We start from the raw sequence: 27,147 nt of genomic DNA, 5'->3' as shown, positions 1-27,147 counted from the left end.
TGTCTCCTGCATTAACAGGCAGGTCCTTTACCACTAGTACCACCTGGGAAGCTAATATATTGTTATATGTTAATTACACTTCAATAAAATGAAATGTATCTTATTATGTGCAAGGTAGCTATAAATCAAATCTATCTTAAAGGATTACCTACACATAGGGACATGACTCTCTGTATGTAATGTAATATGCATAATATATAACATATATGGATTACGTGAAATAATAATTGGCTCACTTATTTTTTAGTAGCCTAACTTGTTTTGTTTTAAATGATATGCTGGTATCTCATTTTATCTGCTACTTGTCTCATCAGGCATTTCATTGTTAAATAACAAATATATCAGGAAGAGTGATAAGAAAAAAAAGTAAGTAATAATAAGTTGGCTAATGTTTACTTATTAGCCATACTGACTCATAAATAGTAGGGGCAAAAAGTAATAATATTTTTGTATTCACTTGTATTCATTTTATCATACCATATTCCTTTAGCATACAAATGAATATACTATATATGTTATGATAACACATTGATAAATAGTGTACACACACAAATATATTTGGTATACACATAGTACATTTATTTACTTATTTACTAAAAAAAACTTTCATTACCTCTTTAATTCCAAATAAAGGAATTTCAACATAAACACTTTATTGGATATAAACAATATACATAATAGAGTTTTAGATGTTGAGAAAATTATCAATACTCTAGGGTTTCTGACTTGAAGGACTTTCTAATTGAATATACAACATTTAAGATTCAACAGTAAATAAAGTAACATCTAAATAAAGTTTTTGATCCTTTCTTCACTGTAGAAGTCTAAATCTCACACAGGAGACCTAGAAGCTTTGCCTATTCTTTTAAACTCTGTTGATTTCTTAAAATTATCTACAATTTATACAGATTCATGCACATTCCTCATTGACCTGAAATATAAACTTTAAGTTATGGCATAAATTAGCACAATCCATGTAATTAGGAATTGGGGGGGAAATTTATAGTTCTGAAATCTTTCCTTTACTTGTAGGGTCCTGGAGTTAAAGGTGATTTGGATATGGTTTCCCTTTGGTTTTCCTGGATTGCATTTTCTTATCTATCAAATACCTAATGAAAACCAGTCTTCCCTTTCTGTCTTATGTGTTTTAATTTACATGTCCTCTAATTGATACGCAGTCTTTGTGTAACTTTGGTATTCATTTGATCTACTGATGTACAAGAAAGAACTTTCAAGATAATGTCAAGAGAAACCTAAACCCTTCACTGTCTGGTGACGAGGGTTGAAAGTGAGTACATGCTAAGTCACTTCAGTCATGTCGAACTCTTTGTGACCCTGTGTGCTGTAGCCCACCAGGCTCCTCTCTTCATGGGATTCTCCAGGCAAGAATACTGGAGTGGATTGCCATGCCCTCTTCCAGGGGATCTTCCTGACCAAGGGATCAAACCCATGCATCTTATGTCTCCTACACTGGCAGGCGAGCTCTTTACCATTAGTGCCACCTGGGAAGCCCAAGGGTTGAATATCATAGCCTATTAACTTATAATTACATGTCTTGTCTTCCGTTGACGATACCCTGGTTGTCAGTATAATGAAGAGCGGGATGAAGCTAAGAGGAGATTACAAAACACTCCAGTAGAGAAACTCGTGTTGTAATTTTAATTAACCATAGCTTATAAAGACCCTGTGAAATGCATCCCTTTAAAACCTAGGTGGCAGACATTCTGTAAGTCAGGCTGGTCTTTACATGTTATGTCAAAGATGTATTACATAGCAGTTAAAATCAAATCCCTTATGATTATACAGTGGAAGTGACAAATAGATTTAAGGGACTAGATCTGATAGAGTGCCTGAAGAACTAAGGACAGAGGTTTGTGACATTGTACAGGAGAGAGGGATCAAGACCATCCCCAGGAAAAAGAAATGCAAAAAAGCAAAATGGCTGTCTGAGGAGGCCTTACAAATAGCTGAGAAAAGAAGAGAAGCAAAAAGCAAAGGAGAAAAGGAAAGATATACCCATTTGAACGAAGAGTTACAAAGAATGGCAAGGAGAGATAAGAAAGCCGTTCTCAGCAATCAATGCAAAGAAATAGAGGAAAACAATACAATGGGAAAGACTAGAGATCTCTTCAAGAAAATTAGAGATACCAAGGGAACATTTCATGCACAGATGGGCTTGATAAAGGACAGAAATGGTATGGACCTAACAGAAACAGAAGATATTAAGAAGAGGTGGCAAGAGTACACAGAAGAACTGTACAAAAAAGATCTTCACAACCAAGATAATCACGATGGTGTGATCACTCACCTAGAGTCAGACATCCTGGAATGTGAAGTCAAGTGGGCCTTAGGAAGCATCACTACGAACAAAGTTAGTGGAGGTGATGGAATTCCAGTTGAGCTATTTCAAATCCTAAAAGATGATGCTGTGAAAGTACTGCACTCAATATGTCTTCAAATTTGGAAAACTCAGCAGTGGCCACAGGACTGGAAAAGGTCAGTTTTCATTCCAATCCCAAAGAAAGGCAATGCCAAAGAATGCTCAAACTACCGCACAATTGCACTCATCTCACATGCTAGTAAAGTAATGCTCAAAATTCTCCAAGCCAGGCTTCAGCAATACATGAACTGTGAAATTCCAGATGTTCAAGCTGGTTTTAGAAAAGGCAGAGGAACCAGAGATCAAATTGCCAACATCTGCTGGATCATCGAAAAAGCAAGAGAGTTCCAGAAAAACATCTATTTCTGCTTTGACTATGCCAAAGCCTTTGACTGTGTGGATCACAATAAACTGTGGAAAATTCTGAAAGAGATGGGAATACCAGACCACCTGACCTGCCTCTTGAGAAATCTGTATGCAGGTCAGGAAGCAACAGTTAGAACTGGACATGGAACAACAGACTGGTTCCAAATAGGGAAAGGAGTGTGTCAAGGCTGTATATTGTTATTCAGCTTCTTTATTTAACTTATTTAACTTATATGCAGAGTACATCATGAGAAACGCTGGGCTGGAAGAAGCACAAGCTGGAATCAAGATTGCCGGGAGAAATATCAATAACCTCAGATATGCAAATGACACCACCACCACTTTCGCAGAAAGTGAAGGAGAACTAAAAAGCCTCTTGATGAAAGTGAAAGTGGAGAGTGAAAAAGTTGGCTTAAAGCTCAACATTCAGAAAACGAAGATCATGGCATCTGGTCCCATCACTTCATGGGAAATAGATGGGGAAACAGTGGAAACAGTGGCAGACTTTATTTTTGGGGGCTCCAAAAACACTGCAGATGGTGACTGCAGCCATGAAATTAAGACGCTTACTCCTTGGAAGGAAAGTTGTGACCAACCTAGATCACATATTAAGAAGCAGAGACATTACTTTGCCAACAAAGGTCTGTCTAGTCAAGGCTATGGTTTTTCCAGTAGTCATATATGGATGTGAGAGTTAGAATATAAAGAAAGCTGAGCACAGAATTGATGCTTTTGAACTGTGGTGTTGGAGAAGACTCTTGAGAGTCCCTTGGACTGCAAAGAGATCCAACCAGTCCATCCTAAAGGAGACCAGCCCTGGGTGTTCATTGGAAGGACTGATATTGAAGCTGAAACTTCAGTACTTTGGCCACCTGATGTGAAGAGCTGACTCATTTGAAAAGACCCCAATGCTGGGACAGATTGAGGGCAGGAGGAGAAGGGGACGACAGAGGCTGAGATGGTGAATGGCATCAGTGACTCAATGGACATGAGTTTGGGTGGGCTCCGTGGGTTGGTGTTGGACAGGTAGGCCTGGCATGCTGTGTTTCATGGGGTCGCAAAGAGTGGGACACAACTGAGTGATTGAACTGAACTGAACTGAAATGAAGGTTGAATAATCTCACACTGCAAGAGTAATTACCTCATTGGTTTGTTGTGAGGATCAATTAAGATACTGCATTCCAAACATTCAATAATTATTTATAATTCCTGTGGTTGTTATTAACGTTCCAAATAAGGTTACTGTTACTGAAAAGGGTTGATGTTACTTAGAATTTACTTACATGTACCAAGGTCTGTACTAGTCATTTGTGTAAATACATTGCATACATTTCGCTTTTATAACCTGAACTCATTAATAACGTTAAGTTCAAATTTTAGAAGTATATTTTCTGATGAACTATTAAAACCCAATTATCACATAGATTTGTTAAAGATAAAAACAGTATTTATAAGACTTAAGGACTAGTTTCAAAGACTAGTTTGAAAAACTAGTAAAGTGGGGTTGGCTATTAGAAAGAGGTATGGGTAATGGTGGGCGTCCCAGGTGGCTCAGCAGTAAAGAATCTGCCTGCCAAGTGGGAGATGCAGGTCCGATCCCTGAGTTGGGAAGATCCCCTGGAGAAGGAAATAGCAACGCACTCCAGTATTCTTGCCTGGAAAATTCCATAGACAGAAGAACCTGGTGGGCTACAGTCCGTGGGGTTGCAAAGAGTTGGACATGACTGATCAACTAACACTTTCATACCAAACCGAGATCAAAGTGTTGAAGTTAAAAAGCACTAAGAGGCCACATTTCATTTTGGATGGGCTTTGCACTCAAACACAACTTTGGACCCTGACTGCCAATGACCTAGTTCTTGATTTGAAACAAGCTGTTTACTCTTTATAGGCCTCGGTTTATACGCACGTATAAAGGTACCACTTTCATTTGCTTGTTCTATGGATTAGATGAATTCATACACACTTTGTATAGCACAGGAGGCCTCCTACGTAGTAGGTTATTAACTGAAGACAGGTTGTTCCTGTCTTCTTTCATTCTCCAAGTAGGTTGGAAAGAAACTGTAAACTTACTCAGAAAGGGGCAGAAGATAAAAAGCATGTTTCAAATGCAAATGAAACACGGGAAGAATGGTAGGGGATAACAGGAGCTGACAGGGTTTTGAAATTAGTAATTTTGCCTGATGCTACTGGGAATGGTGTCTATTCATCCCATCTTCCTGCAGTGGCAATTCTTGTTGTAAGAATAATATTTAAAAGCAAGGGGACTAAAGCAGTGAGGGCTGTAGCTGTCCTGTCATGGTCATACTGCTCTTTCTAGATACATGTATAATTCATCCTCTATAGGAAATGCTGCAGAACTATATATGTGTGCTTATATATCACAGGTACACATATATAATGACCAAAGTAGGAAAAATAACTACATTGGAAATGAAGGTATAATTTATATTTTTTTCAAGATTATTATTTATTTAAGATTCTCTGCCTAAAGGCATGAATATATGATAATACTAACTTTGACTGTCAGATATAAAATGTTAGAATGGAACAAGGAATTTAAAAAATTCTTTGAAAAATAAACACCTGTATTCAGAATGTAAGCATAAACAACACAATATTTACTACATTTTCTTTCACCCATGAACAGTCAATCATATCATGAATGACATTTCATTGCAAGTACATCTGTCTTTTCTTAGATACTAAGCCAGTACCTGAAATCACTTCCTCTTGTTATTCTATACCTCATCCTTCTAAAGTCTCTTTTCCTGTGGGTGGTGCTACAGCCACAGTAACCCAGTTTACTTTGAGAAAACTGAGACTTCATAGACAATTTTTTCTCCTGCAAACCACAAACAATACGGTAGATCCTACCCTCTAAAATCTCTTAATTGAATGTATCCCCTATTCTCTAGTGGGCTTCCCAAGGTGGCGCTAGTGCTAAAGAACCCTTCTGTCAATGCAGGAGACATGACATGGGATTCCACCCCTGGGTTGGGAAGATACCCTGGAGAAGGGTACGGCGACTCACTCCAGTACTCTTGCCTGGAGAATCACATGGACAGGGCAGCCTGGTGGCTATGGTCCACAGGGATGCAAAGAGTGAAGCGACTTAGCACTCACACACAAACATTCTCCAGTGCTGCAAATGACTAATTTGGAGAATGAAGTGTGGTCTGCTGCTGCTGCTGCTAAGTCACTTCAGTCGTGTCCGACTCTGAGGCTCTCCCATCCCTGGGATTCTCCAGGCAAGAACACTGGAGTGGGTTGCCATTTCCTTCTCCAATGCATGAAAGTGAAAAGTGAAAGTGAAGTCGCTCAGTCTTGTCCGACTCTGTGCGACCCCATGGACTGTAGCCCACCAGGCTCCTCCATCCATAGGGTTTTCCAGGCAAGCGTACTGGAGTGGGGTGCCATTGCCTTCTCCGAAGTGTGGTCTAGGTAGCAGGTAAAGGAGAGCCTAACCTAGTCTTTGGGCTCCTACAGTCATTCTCTATATCACTGATAGATTAATTTTTTAAATTAAAGCTGGATTTCCATAAATTCTGGGAAAAAAGACCTCAGAGTTGGATCTACGATGCAGCTACTACTGAGCTATCCAATCATGTGCAAGGCACATAACCCCTCTGAGAGGTGAAATGCGGATACTATGCCCTCTACACTTACAGAATGTGATGAAGATTACTGTGTAAAGTACTTTACACAGGATCAGACATGTCATCAAATCTTAATAAATGTGTATGTCCTGCTTGTATGTTCTTCCTTAATACTTCAATGACATCAGCTCCTATTGAAAAATATCTAATATGGCTTTTCAGATCTGTGCTCAAGCAAATCAAGACCTCTTGCTATTTCTTTTCTCAAAACTACATCCCAACTGAATGGACTGGTATTTTGCCTGGATTGCTGCCTCCTTTATCATCACTGTGCATGTTCTCAGACATATCTCTGACCCGCTGTGGACTACTTATCCTTTTGCCTCCCCGTTGCTATGTGTTTCTTCATCCATCTTCCAAGGCATGCTCAATTGTCACATACATCATAAAAATGTTTTAGCTGTATCTAGCTTTCTTCTAACTGCCTATTTACATTTCTTGTTAACTTCTTACTGCATTTATAACTATATCATATTACAGTATTTGGGGGGTAGAAAGGGGCCTAAATAATATACAAAGTATATAAGATCAACTGCTGCTGCTGCTGCTGCTAAGTCACTTCAGTTGTGTCCGACTCTGTGTGACCCCATAGACAGCAGCCCACCAGGCTCCCCCGTCCCTGGGATTCCCAGGCAAGAACACTGGAGTGGGTTGCCATTTCCTTCTCCAATGCATGAAAGTGAAAAGTGAAGGTGAAGTCGCTCAGTCGGGTCCGACCCTCAGCGACCTCATGGACTGCAGCCTACCAGGCTCCTCTGTCCATGAGATTTTCCAGGCAGAAGTACTGGAGTAGGGTGCCATTGCCTTCTCTGATAAGATCAACTACTGACTATTAAAACCCTATCACTTACCAGGTGCATAATTTTGGTAAATTACACAAAATCTCTGTGCCTTTTCTCGTTTATAAGACAAAGTCTATAACAATAATCCCTCTTATGGCTCAGAACAGAATATAGGAACTATTTATGAAAAGCATTTTGAATAAATAATTAATGCACTGAGTTTTCTTAATCAAGTCTCCACAGGGAACACTGGGGGGAAAAAACCTGAATAGTTGATGTATTGCTTAAAAATAATTAGGACTTTGTGGTCATTTAGTTACTAAGTTGTGTCTAGCTCTTGTGACCCCATGGAGTGTAGCCTGTCAGGGTCCTCTGTCCATGGGATTCTCCAGGCAAGAATATTGGAGTCGGTTGCCATTTCCATCTCCAGGGGATCTTCGTGACTTAGGAATTGAACCCAGGTCTCATGTATCGCAGGGTGATTATTTTCTGTGCAGAGATGAATGAGATTAAGCATATCCATCACTGGATACTAAAAACTACTTGGAAAATTAATGAAATTCTAATGAAGTAATTGACATTAAATTTCACATTATATTTTTTGGAAAAATAATGTTCATGTCTTTCAGGGCAATGACAAAAACTTGAAATACTTATCTTCTTTTTCTGTTGGTTGAAATTATCTATGATGACACCAATGAACAAGTTCAAAGTGAAGAATGACCCAAAGATGATGAAGATGACAAAATAAATATACATGTAGAGGCTGTATTCATAAATGGGCTGCTTGTCTACCTACGGAATTAACAAAAGTTAACGTATGTTGACAATAAATTCATCATTTTCTTTCTCACATGCTCTGACAAGGAAATTCAAATAGTGCAATCCTAGGTAAATGTGGTTTTACAGAAGCCATAGTGTTGTCAAAGTTCAACATAATCATTCTTAAACATTTACTCAATACTAAATATAATTTTCAAATAACTACAAAGGGCTTATCCACTTTCTTGGATTATAGGACAATGTAGTAAGTAAATTACAATCCATGTTATTTATTTCCAGAAAAAACAGTAAAAGAGATGACATCATATTTATATAAATTTTTCCTTTTTAAATTTGATTATAGAAATATCTTCACTAATATTATCACTTTTGTGATAATATAAACTAGTCAGTAGTTTTCAAAATTCCTTAGTGTGAGACTTATTTCACATTAACTCTTCCAAGGCACTTTAAAATATAAAAGCAGTAAGACTGATAAGTAAAACATGTTATTTCATTTTTATTTTGATAAATATTTACTGAACACATTACTGCCAGGATGAACTAAGTTCTCTATTTACATTTTCTAGCTGGATCCAGAGAATAGCCCCATGAGGTAGTGGTGAATTATTTTCTTTTTATGGATCAATAAACAGGCTCAGAGAGATAAAGTGGCTCGCTGCAAGTCAGATGCAAGCTTGTCTGATACAGTAGAGTCACAGAATTTAAGTCAAGCTCTGTTTCCAAATGCCACACAGGTAACCGAGGCAACTACCAGGTGGATTTTCTTCAGTGAGCATGCCCGTAGCAAGAGCTTCTTGGAGCTGCTGTTTGGAAACAGCCTAACTCAACAAAGAAGCTTTTCAAAACTGTAGAGTTCGGTGTTATGTTTACCAATACTTACGTTAACAGAATCAACTGCTGCATACATAATATCCATCCATCCCTTAAATGTTGCCTGTAAATATAACATTGATAGACTCTGAATGTAAAGCTCATAGTCTAAAATAGCCATAAATGAGTAAGTGTATTTAATATTACAACTTTTAAGTAATATTAAGTGAGTGAACTATACAGTTGTCCCTTGGTACATGCAGGGGGGACTGGTTCCAGGGCAGTCCCTGAAAATACCAAAATCTGCCCATGCTCAAGCCCTTGCATCATGCAGATGCAAAGCCATGGATAAAGAGAGCCCATTATATTTCAAGATATCAACTTAACATAAAGATGCTGTGTCAAGAAGAAAAAGAGGGGGGGCACATTGCCAAGTCACGTTCTAAATCTCAGTCCTAGTGGAGGAGGAAACGGCAACCCACTCCAGTGTTCTTGCCTGGAGAATCCCAGGGATGGGGGAGCCTAGTAGGCTGCTGTCTATGGGGTTGCACAGAGTTGGACATGACTGAAGCAACTTAGCAGCAGCAGTGAATTTCCACGTTGTTAGAATTGCCTGTGAGTTTTGTACCTGAACTTTTATTTTTCCAGAGGGGGTAGAGAGTTTTACAACTAAGGAAAGAAGCAATTTTTCTCCATATCTTAAGGACTTTCTGTACCAGTGGCAAGTCCTTCTGATTTCCTTGTAGTGTGAAAGCAGTAGTCCAAAAAATGACTATTCATTTTTGGAGCAATTCAGAAGGCACAATGGCAGGGGGTCAGGTGACTCTGAAAAGGTGATTATGGATTAATCACCTGTACAGCAGTGCAATAGAGCCCATGCTTCTTAACTCATGTTTATAGGCACATGTTCTACGAAAGACCACTTCTGTTTTTTGTCACACAGTACTTTATCTTTAATTTTTAGTTAATAGCTACATGATAATGACAGCTCCTCCATCCAACGTGCACTAAAATATCAAGCATTCATAAAACGAGTCACTTACCACTTGAAGTAGAGACAGGTAACCAAGTCCAACATTATCAAAGTTCACTTTTAGGTTTTTCCATCGCACATTTTGACTGACATTCATAAGCGCAAGACAGGCAGAACGGTTTTCCACTTCACTTGTAGGAAAACGTAATCCATTTGTGGTGTTAATACACTCATAAAACTTGCCAGCAAACAAATTTACTCCCATGATGCTAAATATCAGCCAGAATATGAGACACACAAGTAGCACATTCATGATAGAAGGAATTGCACCGATGAGTGCATTCACAACCACCTAGCATCAAAAGAAAGAAAAGAAGGGTTAGGACCAGTAAGAATGTTAAGTAGGCAACATTAATGAAACATTATGCAGAATTTAAAAAGTTAGAAGAGCTACCCTTACATGTTTAAGACATAAGACTTACTGAATGCCTACTATACGCTCAGCAGTGTGCTAAGCAGGACAAAATGAGACAGGAGCCCCGTGCTCAATGAGTTTACAAAAATACATGAGGATCACACAGTGAAACTATTAGCAACAATACAAAACAATTTACTAAGATTAAATGACAGTTCAAATAAATTAAATAAATAAAAGAATAAACCAAAAACCTGATGTATGTAAGGTGAAGTCATAAAATCTGCATGCTCTAGAAAAGAAAGAAATTTATAAATATAAATGATTAAATAAACAAAATGTACATTTAAAGGTTCATAGTCCTAGAATTACCAGTGCTAAAAGTCTTCCATGTAAACCATTACTATGTATAAACTGGAATTAAGACTAGGAATCTTTTTGTGGTTTGAACTCCTTAGATTTAATTGGTTCTGCTAGTTATGTGATGGGGCTTCCCAGGTGGTACTAGTGGTAAAGAACCTATCTGCCAATGCAGGAGACTTAAGAAACTCAGGTTCGATCCCTGAGTTGGGAAGATCCCCTGGAGGAGGGCATGGCACCCCACTCCTGTATTCTTGCCTGGAGAATTCCATGGATAGAGGAACCTGGTGGGCTACAGTCCATAGGGTCGCAGAGAGTTGGACACGACTGAAATGACTTAGCATGCATGGACACTAGTTATGTGATGCATAAATATCTTTAAGACTTTAGGATCCCTGTTTCCTCTTCTGCAGAATGAGAGCAATCTTTTCAAATTTATTATTCTAACTTTAAAAAGAACTTTACACATAAGCCTTGGCTAAATACAGATAGAGCTAGTCTCAGCTAACACAAAAATGCAATACAGTTTATCTTTCATGCTCCCTTTATTTCTGCTTTTCAGCCATTTCTACTACTACCTTTCACCAATGCCTCTTCCTACTGCATGGCAACTACTGTAACATTTATCACTCTCCAGATTTTCTTAATTACCTCATCTTTCCAAACTTACTATCTTCTTAAACTTTACCCTGAATTTGGGGATAAATGCATTAAAGACTAACTTGATAAGTAAAAAGCATATGTTCCCTCTTTTTTTGCAATATGTTGAGCAGGCTCTCAAGACGTTTCCAAAAGGGAAGACATTAAGGATCCCTGATTACTTTTGAGATTGTCTAGAGCAGGAGTTGGCAAATATTGTCTTCAATGTTTTTAGGCTTTGCAGGTTATATGATCTCTGTTGTCACTATTCCATTCTGCCATTGTAGCAACAGACCATACATAAACCAATGGGTGTGGCTATGATCCAGTGGGGCTTCCCAGGTGGCTCAGTGGTAACGAATCTGCCTGCCAATGCAGGAGTCACAGTTTTGATCCCTGGGTTCAGAAGATCCCTTGGGGAAGGAAATGGCAACCCACTCCAATATTGTTGCCTGGAAAAACCCCATAGACAGAGGAGCCTGGTGGGCTACAGTCCATGGGGTCATACAAAGAGTCAGACACAACTTAGTGACTGAAGAACGCAATGTGATCCAAAGAAACTTCCTTTATAAAACAGGCATCCAGCTTGTGGGCTTTGGTTGTTGACTCTTGACCCAGAACTACAGTTACTACCCTGCGATTTCTGGACCTGTAGAGGTTCCATGGGGGCATGAGATTATATGAAAATATTATGGGCATGCTTTGTTTATGGAGATGATTTATACTTTCACAAGAGTTTTATAGTGTACATCACCCTCAAAAGGGTTAGGAAGAACAGGATTAGAGAGTTCAAAGTGGTCAGCTATGATTCAAACCTGCATTTTCACCCTCATTTCCTTTCTCCTCCCACTGTGCTTATCACCTAGGCGTGCTGATCCTTCTAGTCGCTGCTCAAACACACCTTGCCTATGCAACTCTGTCCTTCTCTACCGAGTTGCACCTCTGTCTGAAATGCCCACCTGCCTGTGAGCTAGGGTCCATTCTTTCAGTCATGGCTCCAAGGTCACCTCCTTATGAAGCCCCTCCAAGGTCCCCCCAGGCAGCCACTTTCATCTTCACTCCCGTAGCACTGGGTGCCTACTGTTTACAGCAGAAGCCACAGAATAACTAATATTCCCCTGTCTAGCTCTCCATGGACACTGTCCTGACTCACTCCTGGAGGGCTGGGGTCTATTTACCATTGTACTTCTTTTATAGAACAAAATTTGACTCATAGTTGGTGTTGAAAATGTTTGCTGAAAGAATGCGCGTTATGATGGGTCTCTGAGGGAGATGGATATATGTTGTTCTGATGAGAAGCCATTTGGAGAAGTCAGTAAGTTCAAGAACCTCAAGTCTTTTCAAAGGAAGCTAACTATAAAATGTCTCCAATCATATTCTTAAAAATGACCCTGCATTGTGAAGAAAAGTCCCTTTTTTTGCCTGGCTAATAAACATAACTAAATAGATACATTTGTCACTCCAAATGCATTAAAACATTCTCCTTCATCCTATTCAGCTGTATTACAGATAAAGAACAAAGAACAGGGTAAAATAATGGAGTGACTTAATCACTGAGGGAAGTAGTCTTGTTGGTCAAAGTATATTCCTTGATCATGAAAATGTCATAAGTGCTCCGCTTGAGTCCAAGGATCAGTGAGAAGTTCTGATGGCAACATTCTATATACTAATGTTCAAAGAGCAAAATTAATGTCAATTCCAATATTACCTTTGTGTATAAAATGAAATGTAATTTTTCAGTTCTTACATGACAAACAGGAATTGACTTTTACTTATGAAATTTTTTTTGTATAATCATGATCTCTCATATACATTGGAACAATATGCAGTGGATACACTAACTGGTTGAGGTAATAGTCTTAATTAGGTTAGTAAGAATAACAATGAAGATCTGCTGGACTAAAAGACGTCTACCATTCCCCAGAGGCTTCAGATTTCTGAGCCCCACTCCAGAGTTTATCATTCAGCAGATCTAGGGTGCAATCAGGAATTTGCATTTCTACTAAGTTTTCAAATGATGCTGACTACATTTAGAGAAGCAGCAAGCTAGATTAATCTGCATGTTAAATTGTTCAGAGACTACAGAGAGGCAGTCAGATAAATATGTATGATGCAATATAATAAGGATTTTATGTGTTTGAACACATAGGAAGGATGCCCAGTTATACCTGGACAGATAAGGCACATTTAAATTTAGGTCTAAAGGATAAGTAGGAATTTGCTATATTGATGAGTTAGAGTTGAGACAGGGGAGGGAGAAGCATTCCCAGCCAAGAGAATGGAGGCATGAGAAAGCAGGAACCTATCTGGAAAAGAAGAAATTTGAGGGGAGTAGCAACAAATGAGGACATGGACTCATTAGAGAAAATAAAGTCACTGTCCTCTTATCCTCTATGTATTTTATGAAGAAGTTGCTGGTTTAATATAGCCCTAAAGCTAGGTTTCTGGTACTCATTATTTATCTCACCTGGTTTGTTTCTGAAAAATGAATCAGTTGTCAGGCACTATACAGACTAGTGCAAATTAACTCAGAGCTTCCATTTTCTCAAATATAATTTGGAGATATTTCCATTTTTATTGAACCATATATTTCAAGAATGAAATTTAAAGTGATGCCTGATGCTATTTCTCTGTCTTTTCTTATGCTTCCTACCCAGAGTGACTCCTTAAAAAAATATTATTTAAGCACTTGATACAGGCAAGTTCTTCATGACTTGTATTTGAGAGATGTTGTCAGGACTAATAGTGTCCCCTTCATTTGCATTTCCTACCATAGGAAAGATTTTCATTTAGGAAGGGAAAAGTAACTTATTTGAATCACTGCCTAACAATATAATATGAAGGAGGCATTACTATATTTCACGTACTCTTTGTTAAACAATATGCACTGAAATGTGTGTATATGCACATGTATACACACTTATTTACATAAACAGACCATACATATGTATATATATGCACGTGTATAAACAGTCCATAATTCCTAATTACCCATTTTTCATATTTCATACTCTATTAAGAAATATGAATATATTAGAAAGTTTAGTATTTTCTTACCCTCATTCCTTCAAATCTAGATAAAGCTCGCAGAGGTCTTAAAGCTCTAAGTGTCCGAAGGGATTTAATGGGACCAAGATCTGAGTAGCCAAGAGTGTTTGCAACTAATGTAACCAAAGAAACCTACAAAAAAGAAAATTTTCATTAATCAAAAATTTCATCTAATCATTTCAATTAAATAATAAAGCATGATGAGAACAAGTCAATTTTAAAGATCACTAAGAGCAACCAACAAAGGTCCATCTAGTCAAGGCTATGGTTTTTCCAGTAGTCATGTATGGATGTGAGAGCTGGACTCTAAAGAAAGCTGAGTGCCAAAGAATTGATGCTTTTGAACTGTGGTGTTGAAGAAGACTCTTGGGAGTCCCTTGGACTGCAAGGAGATCCAAACAGTCCATCCTAAAGGAGATCAGTCCTGAATGTTCATTGGAAGGACTGATGCTGAAGCTGAAACTCCAATACTTTGGCCACCTGATACGAAGCACTAACTCATTGGAAAAGACCCTGATGCTTGGAAAGATTGAGGGCAGGAGGAGAAGGGGACAACAGAGGATGAGATGGTTGGATGGCATCACCAACTCAATGGACATGAGTTTGAGTAAATTCCGGGAGTTGGTGATGGACAGGGAGGCCTGGCATGCTGCAGTCCATGGGGTCGCAAAGAATCAGACATGACTGAGCAATTGAACTGAACTGAAGAGTAACTCGACAAGAACAACATGATTTATATATAAAGTTATCTACTAATTGTCTAAAAATTGGTTAAAATAGATGCCTTTTTAAGGAAATAGATTTAAAGGAAAGTTAACCAGAAAAAAAGAAATAGTAGAAGGAAAGTAAGTTATTTCTTATATCTGAATAATAAAATCACATATGCTTTTCATACTTTTGTAGGTTTTTTACTTGCTTATTAATTCTGAACATTTAATTAAAGCAACTATCAAAATTTCAATTGGAATAAAGTCCAGGGTATTTTCTTGGGCTCTAAAATCACTGCAGACGATGACTGCAGCCATGAAATTAAAAGATGCTTGCTCCTTGGAAGAAAAGCTATGACCAACCTAGATAGCATATTAAAAAGCAGAGACATCACTTTGCAGACAAAGGTCTGCATAGTCAAAGCTATGGTTTTTCCAGTAGTTTTGTACGGTTGTAAGAGTTGGACCATAAAGAGGACTGAGTGCAGAAGAACTAATGCTTTCAAATTGTGGTGCTTAAGAATACTTTTGAGAGTCACTTGGACAGCAAGGAGATCAAACTAGTCAATCCTAAAGAAAATCAACCCTGAATATTCATTGAAAGTACTGTTGCTGAAACTGAAGCTCCAATACTTTGGTCACCTGATGTGAAGAGCCAACTAACTGGAAAAGACCCTAATGCTGGGAAAGACTGATGGCAAAAGCAGAAGGGGGTGACAGAGGATGAGATGCTTAGATAGCATCACCAACTCAAGGGACATGAGTTTGAGCAAACTCTGGGAAATAATGGAGGACAGAGGAGCTTGACATGCTACAGTCTATGGGGTCACAAAGAGACACGACTTAGTGACTGAACAACAATAATGAACTATGTGATTCTAAAGCTAAGTCCAAAGAGTGTGGCATTCACTCAGCCAAATTTATGTCCTAGTATAGACCTTGTTCAGAGAAGGCAATGGCAACCCGCTCCAGTACTCTTGCCTGAAAAATCCCACGGATCGAGGAGCCTGGTAGGCTGCAGTCCATGGGGTCGATAAGAGTAGGACATGACTGAGCGACTTCACTTTCACTTTTCCCTTTCATGCATTGGAGAAGGAAATGGCAACCCACTCCAGTGTTCTTGCCTGGAGAATCCCAGGGATGGGGGAGCCTGGTGGGCTGCCGTCTATGGGGTCGCACAGAGTTGGACACGACTGAAGCGACTTAGCAGTAGCAGTAGTAGTGCTAGATAGACAAATTTCTGTTTTTGAGATAATAAAAAAAAAAAAAATCTCAACTCCTCCCCTAAATCCATATGCCTAGATGTGTATGAATATTGTGAATATTGGGTAAAGTTTTGCTCTGTTGCATTATTAAGACATTTTGTAAACATACACATATATATTATATATATGTGTATATAATTTATTTAGCTTTTTGCAAAATATTTTAAAAATTCAAATTGAAGCTATATAACTTTTCTGAATTCTGCATATTACATACTCCAAAATATTGAGAATCACACTTCATATTTTCAAAATACAAACAAATTCCATTATTAAATAGCCATATCCCTTTATTAACTAAAAATAAATTCAACTCTGCTTGTAAACTTTTTTTCTTAAACTGAGAGATGAAAAGAGTAAAGTTTGGGATAATATTTTAAGAAGTTTGTGAAGATTTTAAATATTTTATAATAATTTTTAGAAGACTCAATCATAATTACAGGTTAAGAGAAAAGATCTAAATTCTTTCTGTTCTTATTTTGGCTAGCCTTTCTTTAAAACTATTATATTGCAAAATTATTCATCTTACCATTCATTTTTCTAGGCAGTAACTATGTAACATATATATTAAAAGGGTGAATAAAAAAATCAAATATGAAATTATTAGTATAAGTATCAAAAATCAAATTTCTCATAGAGGAAGTCTGAGAGAACACAGGAGATTATAAGGCATAGCTATGCCTTGGAAAAAACTGTTTCTTGCATATCACGTATTTAAATATGATTAATACACAACATTAGTGAGATTTTTCAGAGCTCTTATTATTAAGAATAAACCCTCTTTAAAATTTACTCAAAAGTACCTACATCGACAATTAAGAAATCCAGCCAACACCAGGCATTGGTGAAATAGGTTTTGTAACCATATGCTACCCATTTTAGAAGCATTTCCAGAATGAAGATATACGTGAATATCTTGTCAGCATACTCCAGGATAATCTTAATGTTCTTTTTCTTTTCAATATATATATCTTCAAAAGCCTGTGAAAATAACATTTGAATTTAAATTCCGTACAACTTAAAGCTTATGATTCAAGACCAAAACAGGAACTGAAATTCTGATAAAGAGATCACTGACGTATTATGCTATTACGGGGCTGCTGGCTTTCTTCTGGTTTACAGTTACAGTGGAGCACATGTGCTTCGCAGGTGGCGCTAGTGGCAAAGGGAGAAAAAGAAAGAAAGTCTGTTGCTAAGTTTCCTACTATGCAATCCCATGGTCTGCAGCCCTCGGTCCATGGGATTCTCCAGTCAAGAATACTGGAGTGGGTTGCCATTTTCTCCTCCAGATCTTCCAATCCAGGGAATCAAACCTGGGTTCCTGCATCTCCTGTATCGCAGGCGGATTTTTTTTTTTTTTTTTACCACTGAGTCACCAATCTGCCTGCCAATGCAGATAGACGTAAGAGACACCAGTTTGACCCCTGGGTTGGGAAGATCCTGCATCCTGCAGGATTGAGAGACCTATCCCATTCTCATCCACTCCAGTATTTTTGCCTGGAGAATCTCATGGACAGAGGAGCCTTGCCACAGGCCACAGGGTTGTTAAGAGTCAGTCATAACTGAAGTGACTTAGCACACAAGCACACATGCAGGTGTAACACTCAGTTCTCATCAATACAGGTGGCTGGTCACCAGAGGCTGGTGACCAGAGGTCACCAGAAATAGGGTGCAAAAAAATGAAATTACTATAGTCCTATAAAAGAACCATGATCTCTGACTCTTTCAGTGATTTCCACTATCTGACACCCCTAAACGCTCCTGCAAACTAGTAAGTTCTAATAATTTAAGACATGATTCCAGGGTCAGCCCCTCCTATAAATCTCTCTCACCCTGCACTCTTCTTCAAGCCAGCAGTAGGATTTAGAGCCTCTCCTTCAGCTCTTATGTGCTTATGAATTCTCGGTACCTAGCTCTATGTCAAGAACACAGCAGGAAAGGTTTGTAAAATCAAGTGCTGTAGCTTAACAGGGCTATGGAGCACAGAAGATGGTTTCTTTCTTTGAATTTTTCACCAACCCTTTATCATTCATTAAAAGCTTCAGCTCTACTAATATCTGTTATATTCATTCCATCAATGTGACACCTTTTGATCCTTCCCAAGAACTTTTAGTGAGTGGTAGATGATGATACTGTGGTTACAGCCACAAAGTCCTTGAGAAATAGTTTGAAAGGACTTAAAGAACTGAGTTAACTGAAGCCACTGAAAATGACTGCTGACCTAGACAGGTCTAAAGGATTAGAATTTTCTCTTTCAAGTTTAAATAATATTCACCTTGTTAGAGAAAATTAAAGCAAAAGGACCTTTATCTTTAGTGGTTAACAGTGGTCTACTTGTCCACAGTTATGGACTTGTGCCATTCTTATTCATCTTATTCCAAGTTTTTCTATCGATATTTTAAAAATAATCCTTAGCACTTTTTACAAGTTTATTGTCAATATTGAGGAAAACACAGACGTTGGGATACAGAGAATGGACAGACCTACTAAGATGTTGAGAGAAGGTTCCAGCAGTTGGCAGAGTTTCTGAATGACAGTGGAACTGAAATGCAAGAATTAAAGTCAAGCCCTCAGGACTTTCTTGCTTCCCTTCTCTAAGTCAAGAAAAAGCTCAGGGAGCCTCTAACTCTCCCAGATCCTTTTCAAATCTCATAGAAAGTGTTAGCACATGTATAAGAATGAGAGACCTATCCCATTCTCATACTAAAACTACAGTATTTTCTTTTATGCAAGATGCTTCCTAAATTGACACTGTCTATCTTTTTCACAGTATCTCTGGTCACCACCCACCTCTCTGGATTTGCTCTTCCTCCCACAACACTTTCTACAGTTTGACAACTTTCAATTTCCTAAATGTCTCATGCTATTTCATGCTTCATTCCCCTCAGGCCACCTTCCTGGCTGGAAAATTCCTATTCATCTTTATGGATTTTGCAAAACATCATCTACCTTTCTGAATTCCCAAGCAGATGACTCTTCTTGCTCCAGAGCTTAAACGTGCATGTACTTCACTTACAAACATATCCCAGTTCTGTACCACTCGTGCTTCTTACTTCCCTAAAGCTCTCTGATCTCCTTGAGAAAAGTCTGTGGGTCTTAAACATCATTGCATTCCAGGAGGAAGAATAATGCCTGGCATGTAGTAAGTATTTACTAAGGTAACTAACATGTTGTCCTTTACTGGTCAGAGGGATTAATTTTTAAGTAAAAAAAAAAAATGCCACAATATTTTTAACTTCCAACACATTTATTAAAAATAATGACCATCCATTTAAGCATTAGGTGTCAGATCACTTACCAGAGCACCACTGCTGAGCAAGATCATGAGAACAATGAAGCTTTCAAACCAACTGTGCTCAACTATCCTGAAGCAGGTTTTCCTGATGTTCCACCAGATTTTTCCTTTCCCTGATTCTATGTTAACTTGGCAGCATGGGAACCTCTGTACGCAACCTGGCAAGAAAGACATGCATGTAAAATCTGGATATTCAGAATAAATAAAATACTTAAGAAATATTATTTAATGCAAAGTGCTCCCTATGATAATTCCTCAACCAAATACTTTCAAGCACATCTGAAGCTTCAAATAATTTTAACTTGGGTGTTGCTTTTTCTTATCTCCTAAATCTCCATGGCGTTTTCTTAATATTTGTCAGTAATTTCTAACTTGGATATATTTGTGTTTTCTAAATTGGATATTTCTCTAGTTCCTCATCAACGTCTTCTACAGTATTTAAACCACATACTGTTATTTATTATTGCAGCCCTAATACAATCGTAATCCTGATACACAATGAGCAGTAAGTAATGATTGGTGAATCAATATAAATCTCAAGATAATATTGCATTTCATGACCTTCTTGATGTGAATTTAGTCTACAATCTGGTGCTGCTTCAACTCCTCTATAAAAAAGCACTTTTGAGAAACAGCATTCTAAGTAATATTTTAAAAATTAGTGGAAGGACCTATATATTCAGTTCAAAAGAAAGAGATCTTGATTATAAGATGCAGATAAAACTTTCAAATAATGTAGGTTAAAAACCAATTTGACTTTGGAATCACAGATGTAAAACATACTTCTATAAAAAAAAAACAGGAATTTTTAAAGTTGTTTAGGTTTATTCATTCACATCCTTATCAAACATTTATTGAGCAAGCATTTTACTCAGCTGTGTACATAGTTTCTTCTTCTTATGGAATCTACTTTTGGCTTTTAGCTAGGCAGCTAGATATAGAAATAAATGGCCACAATAGGATAAAGCAACGAAAAGGACAGATATGCCGGGGTTATTTTTGGTAGCATGGAAGACATTCACCTAAGCTGGCTTAATTTGTTAAAAAAGTAAGGTCAGAGGAGGTTTTCTGGAAGAGGTGTATTAAATCAAATTGTTAGTCAAGAAGAGTTTGGGTGGAATTCCAGCCAAGAGACAGCAAAATGTGTACAGAGATTATTTCAGAACTGTGATGTATTTCAGAACTGTGATGAAAGCAAAGTGTACACAAGAGGCACGCATGAGAGATGAGGCAGAGAAATTGGTCAGATTATAGAAATCTTTTCCCCCACCTTAAGCAGTTTGGTCTATATCCTATATGCTGATGACGGGTAAGTGAAGGGTTGTAGGTAGAGAACTACATAGGAAGATCATAATTTAAATAGACATCTCCAACAACTGTGGAGGATAAGTTGGAAGAGAAGAAAAAAGAGGGATGGGAAGGTACAAAGAAAAACCCAGACTAGAAAACCATTTAGGGTGCTGGTTCAGTATCCTCAACAAGAAAAACAGATTAGGGTAGCTTTTGTTAGGAACTAGAGCAGTAACAGAGTCAAGACATATTCGGTATAATCAGTGGATTTGCTGACTGACTGGATATGGGATGTAAGAAGAAGGGAGAAGCCCAGACAATTGTGAGGATGTCAGCAATGAATGAAGACCACAGAAGCAGGAGCTGCTTGGGGTGGTAATGAGTCTGAGATGCCAGTGAAATCTCTAAGCACAGAGGTCCTGTAGATATTTGAAGGTGTGAATCTGTGCAGTTTAAAGGAAAAGTCTGGGCTGGAAAAGAATGTGAAGGAATAATTAGCATGTATGTGTCAGCTGAGATCAGGATAGTTGTTAAGGCCACACAAAAAAAGTATTTAGGGTAAGAGAGAAAAGGGGCAAGTCTGGAACATTCTGGAACAGCTATATTAAGAGAATTCAAAGGTATGCTGGAACTAACTCACATTGGTCTTGACAACTTATTGTTAAATTGTCAGGAAAATTTTGCTAGCCTGTTGTTAAATGCAGCTGTTATCAAAAATTAAAGTGTATAAACCTAAAAGTATAACTTTAGAAAAGGTAATAAATACTAAAAACATACTACTCTAATAATTTTACTACAATTTACAATTGGTGAAAAGCAGAGACATTACTTTGCCAACAAAGGTCCATCTAGTCAAGGCTATGATTTTTCCAGTGGTCATGTATGGATGTGAACGTTGAACTGTGAAGAAAGCTGAGCACCGAAGAATTGATGCTTTTGAACTGTGGTGTTGGAGAAGACTCTTGAGTCCCTTGGACTGCAATGAGATCCAACCAGTCCATTCTGAAGGAGATCAGCCCTGGGATTTCTTTGGAAGGAATGATGCTGAAGCTGAAACTCCAGTACTTTGGCCACCTCATGCGAAGAGTTGACTCATTGGAAAAGACCCTGATGCTGGGAGGGATTGGGGGCAGGAGGAGAAGGGGACAACAGAGGATGAGATGGCTGGATGGCATCACTGACTTGATGGATGTGAGTCTGAGTGAACTCCGGGAGTTGGTGATGGACAGGGAGGCCTGGCATGCTGCGATTCATGGGGTTGCAAAGAGTCGGACACAACTGAGCGACTGAACTGAACTGAATGCTCTTGAGTATCTTTATGTATTCTACCTGGTTGGTAGAAATATGTTACACTGTTGGGCTACTGTGTGTCTCTTTTCAACTCCACATGCAGCAAAGTGACACCAGTAGTTTGAAATGAGTCATGGTGGGAATCTTTACAAAAGTTATCAAGTGCTATAAATCAAGGCTTGCTGATTTTCTAGAGTAGACTAAGACAGTGATGGATAAAATGTTAATAAAACAGTAAAAGTTATGTATGTTTGCAGCCATTACACTGTGAATAGCATGAAAAACTTGAGGAAATATTCCTTCATTGCTCAAATCCTATTATCTGATTCAGCAAAAATTTGTTCACATCACTGATGAATGAGTCAAGTTCTGACAGGAAGTCTGTTTCATGTTACTGATTAATGTAAATGAAAATACCAAGCAACCTTCAGGTTAAAACTATTATTGTTTATCAATTGCAATCATTGTTATAAATTTAAAAAATTGGCAAAATTCACACTCTGTGAGAATAGCTATATGGAATAGTCAATGAAGGATGTTGATTATATTATTATTTGTAAATTGTGTACCACATATCCTTTACATCAACAGAATATGGTCAACTGATGGCAGTACATATACCATTTTTTTTTTTTCTTGGAGAACTGGTTGTTAAACATTTAGCTGTACATCACTGGGATAGGCGGAAGAAAAGAAAACCCTGAAGGAAATGACAGAGTCGGTAGTGGGGGAAATGTACAAGAGGCTGAAGTAAAAGAAAAGTTAGAAAGGAAGAAGTTTCCTGAAGGACTGTGAACAGAGCTATGACCAAGAGAGGCTTAGAGAAATAACAATTGAAAATTTTAAAAATTAAAATTGATTAAAGAATAAACAATCAAAATTACTTTAAAAAAAAAGAAAGAATTTAAAAAGAGGTACTATAGTTAATTCTTCTCTTAAAAATCTTAGACATAAAACCTCATTTGGAAAGAAAGTAGAATTGGGAGAGCAAAAATGAACAGTGCTTTCAGAAACTTGTTTCAGAAGTTTCAGTTCAGTTCAGTTGCTCAGTTGTGTCCGATTCTTTGTGACCCCATGAACTTCAGCACGCCAGGCCTCCCTGTCCATTATCAACTCCCGGAGTTCACCCAAAGTCATGTCCTTCGAGTTGGTGATGTCATCCAGCCATCTCATCCTCTGTTGTCCCCTTTCCCTCCTGCCCCCAATCCCTCCCAGCATCAGGGTCTTTCCAATGAGTCAACTCTTCGCATGAGGTGGCCAAAGTATTGGAGTTTCAGCTTTAGCATCATTCCTTCCAAAGAAATCCCAGGGCTGATCTCCTTCAGAATGGACTGGTTGGATCTCCTTGCAGTCCAAGGGACTCTCAAGAGTCTTCTCCAACACCACAGTTCAAAAGCATCAATTCTTCAGTGCTCAGCTTTCTTCACAGTCCAACTCTCACATCCATACATGACCACTGGAAAAACCATAGCCTTGACTAGATGGACCTTTGTTGGCAAAGCAATGTCTCTGCTTTTGAATATGCTATCTAGGTTGGTCATAACTTTCCTTCCAAGGAGTAAGTGCCTTTTAATTTCATGGGTGCTTTAAAAATAATTTCCTTGTCTATCAAGCAATATATTTCATTAAAATATTGAGCCTATCAAGTAATAACTTCATATAATCATAAACTGTATGTCCTGAAACAACATAGCTAGAATTTTAATGAAATACATTTTTTGGACAATGTACTGTACTTCTTTTATGATTCTGTAGTGAAATTAGTTCATTGATTCTTAATAGGAGGTAAGTCTTAGTAAATAATTTTCAGCTTTATAGAAATGCAGCAAGCGATGTTTCCCCCCAAGTCTCTGACATTTTCCCTGGCATGTATATTTTATGTGTTCTTGTCCTTTCTGGGAACTTCTAAGTTCTGGCATCTCCTGCATTGACAGGCGGATTCTTTACCACTGAGCCATCAAGGAAGCCCCAAGAAGATTTTACCATTTGGGATTTATTTTTGTCAGTATTTAGATTGAAGAGAATATTATTCTTATGATTCAGGTAGGAAAAGGCACTATATATTATAATTAGAAAAGTAGATAAACCTTTTATCTGAGATGAAGGTGCATAAATATTTTCCTCAGGATTTATCATACCTCACAGAGTTTCTCTCTTATTTTGAGACAGGAGTGTAAGACCACTGCCTGTCTGACCATCATAGAAAGGTATATCCCAAGATGTTTCCAACCTAGCTGGTTAGCAATGGAATCACACTTTCTTTTTTAAAAGGACTATTAATTAAATGTAAACATAACAGAGAACCTCTCAAACATTTTAATGGGTCCCCACGGGTAAATGCTATTCCTTTTGGGTGGTTTCATTTATTTGCTCTTATGAGCCATTACATCAAATCTCCACTTGGTTTCATCATGTTAAACTAACGCTTTCAAATAAAAAAAAACCACAGACTTCTTCTAAGACAGTTTATCCATTAATAAAAATGTAACAGCATGATCAGTATAATTAATGTAAAAACTGATTAGAAAATGTCTTTTTTTAAACACTTAAAAATTATAAATCCTTTAAAACAAATGTTTTGTCCATATATTCCTTCAAAAAAAAAAAAGACAAAATAGGCACAAAAGAGTTCGTTATTGTGTTATCAAAGTTAGGATTAGTTATTAGCTATTTTTTAGGAAGTTGAACTCAGAACACTTGAGGGCAGAGCTGAGTTAGTGCCTCCTATCAAATTAATAGAAAACACATCCTTTTAAGGAAGAGTGTATCCTTCTCACACCCTAATCCTAATTTTTTGATTTACTAATTGTTTAATCCAACAGGAGTACAATATAAAACCAAGCAGAACCAGAGTCATGTCATGCTCATAATTATACAGATTGCAAAGACATTTAGAATTAAGGATAGTAAAGAATGGTACTAGAACTGGGGCAGGAACCTGAAGCCTTGAATTATAACACTAATGACAAAGAACTAAAGAAAGACACACAAGAAGAGGGAGGAGAAAAAGGTGAAGAGGAATAAGGTGCAAACTGATAAAGTGGTAGTTATGAAGCTGAAAAAATGCATGCGAGACTATAAACAACAAAATCCTGTTAGTGTTCGTCTTCACCAAAACACAATTATTCTGACTTAACTCACACATTTGCCTTGATTTTTCTGCTGCCATTCAGGTAACAAAAACCTGTGAAGGCCAAATACTGCTCTAAATTGGCATTGATTCTAGCTCAACGCCTGTCAGCCAATCACAGCTTGGTCATGGTCATTTCTACTATAAATAAACAAACTGTGGATTTCCCATGGAGACCAAGCCTGCTCATTTTTAACCCTTCGTGTGGAGACTATGTATTTCTCAGAGGCCCCAAGCTTGGAGTCATCTTTGACTCTTCTAAAGAAAAGAAAGCTTTAACACCCAACATCTAATCCATCAGCAAATCCCTTCAGCTTTAACTTCAAAATATATTCAGACACTTATACTCCCACAGTAGTTTTTAATTTCCCATCACTTCTCACCTGGATTACTGCAGGAACATTCAGAGGTTTTCCAACTTCTGCCCTTGCTACCCACCCATCTGCTTATAAGATGGCATGTTGTGAGACTTCTAAATAAGATTCTTATGTTTTTTCAATACTCTTATGATCTGGCCTCTGTTGCATCTCTAACCTCATCTTTTTTTTTTTTTTTTCTAACCTCATCTTTTACCAATCTTCCCACCTCTCAATCTGTTCGACTCATACTGGCCCCTTGATTTTGTTTTCAAATGTGCATATCCCCACTTCAGGGCATATGCCTTCCTTATTCTGCTTGAAACAGTCTTCCTTCATATATCTGCTTCAATTTCCTTTAGGTCTCTGATCAAGTGTTATCTTTTTAGAAAGTCCTTCTCTGATCACTCTACTTATATTGTAGTAGGCTTCTACCCCTTGACCTTGGTACTCCTATTTTCATTTTACTTCTCTAGAGCACATATTGCTTATCTGATCTACTACATACTTACATATTTCATTTGGGTAAGAAACTTTTTTCTATTTTTCAACTGCTCTGTCTAGTGCTCAGGCCTAGGCCTGGCAGAAAGTACTTAATGCTTATTTGGTGACTGGATAAAATAAGTAGATAAGCTGAAGGTTGCCATTGTTCATTGGTTGCCCTGTTTAATTCATCAGGCTGAACCTCTTACCCCAGCAGGTCCAATGAGTATAAAGTCTCTAGTGGAACACAGCTGCTCAAAATGATATAACTAAGAGATGTGTGTTTGCTCATAGATTTTCTTTGGTGTTCTGGTCATTAAAAAATATATTTATCTATTTATTTAAATTCTTGAGGAGAACGTACATACAGTATAGTATATATATTTTAACTATATAGATTAATGTTCTCATGGAATAGCCATGTTGGTCATGATATAACATTTTCAAGCACCCAGAAATCACCATCATGCCCTTTCCCAATCTGTACCTCCTAAAGGTGAGTATGAGTCTGACTTCTACCTTTCTAGACTGATTTTGCCTATTCTTCTTCTGGGCTTGCCAGGTGGTGCTAGTGGTAAACAACTTGCCTGCCAAGGCAGGAAACACCAGAGACATGGGTTTGACCCCTGGGTCGGAAAGATCCCCTAGAGGAGGGCATGGCATCCCACTTCAGTATTCTTGCCTGGAGAATCCCATGGACAGAGGAGCCTGGTGGGCTACGGCCCATAGGGTTGCAAAGAGTCAGACATGATTAAAGTGACTTTGCATGCAAACATTCTTCTCTTATTCTGTCCATTTTTTTCAGCTTTATTGAGATAATTGACAATTAAAAATTTAAGTTATACAGCTTGTAAATATGTTATGTTTACACTGTGAAATAATCACCACAATCAAGCTAATTAAATTGCCATCTCTTCATATAGTTACCAATTTCTTCTTTTTTGGGGGATGGGTAATCAAAAACATATAAGATCTACCCTTTTGTGTATCTAAGTATACCATAAAGTATTGCTAACTATAATCATATTGTTGCCTGTTGTATTTTCAGAATGCATTCATCTTACACAACTGAAACTTTGGTTTACAGCATGTTTTCAGTGTTGAAGGCTACAA

At 37.9% G+C, this 27,147-nt stretch overlaps 1 protein-coding gene and 1 long non-coding RNA gene across 6 annotated transcripts in view; one reads left to right on the top strand and one right to left on the bottom strand.

Annotated features, from left to right (window-relative positions):
• LOC113903104 (sodium channel protein type 9 subunit alpha) overlaps positions 1-27,147 on the bottom strand; it is a 165,505-nt gene that overhangs the window by 8,359 nt on the left and 129,999 nt on the right. For 4 of the 5 annotated variants that reach the window (XM_027558765.1, XM_027558795.1, XM_027558783.1 and 1 more), the window contains exons 19-24: positions 19,489-19,643; positions 16,998-17,171; positions 14,228-14,350; positions 9,827-10,108; positions 8,854-8,907; positions 7,845-7,982 (exon numbers count right to left, since the gene is read on the bottom strand). In XM_027558765.1, the coding sequence (XP_027414566.1) occupies positions 7,845-7,982; positions 8,854-8,907; positions 9,827-10,108; positions 14,228-14,350; positions 16,998-17,171; positions 19,489-19,643 (926 nt within the window). The remainder of the gene's footprint in view (positions 1-7,844; positions 7,983-8,853; positions 8,908-9,826; positions 10,109-14,227; positions 14,351-16,997; positions 17,172-19,488; positions 19,644-27,147) is intronic. The other variant, XM_027558790.1, reaches the window with a different exon arrangement.
• The window catches only part of LOC113903127, a 73,735-nt gene that overhangs the window by 5,510 nt on the left and 41,078 nt on the right, over positions 1-27,147 (top strand). The window lies entirely within an intron of this gene.

Source organism: Bos indicus x Bos taurus, chromosome 2, assembly GCF_003369695.1.
Source record: "Bos indicus x Bos taurus breed Angus x Brahman F1 hybrid chromosome 2, Bos_hybrid_MaternalHap_v2.0, whole genome shotgun sequence".
Taxonomy (NCBI): domain Eukaryota; kingdom Metazoa; phylum Chordata; class Mammalia; order Artiodactyla; family Bovidae; genus Bos; species Bos indicus x Bos taurus.
This window is presented reverse-complemented; position numbering and strand designations above follow the sequence as displayed.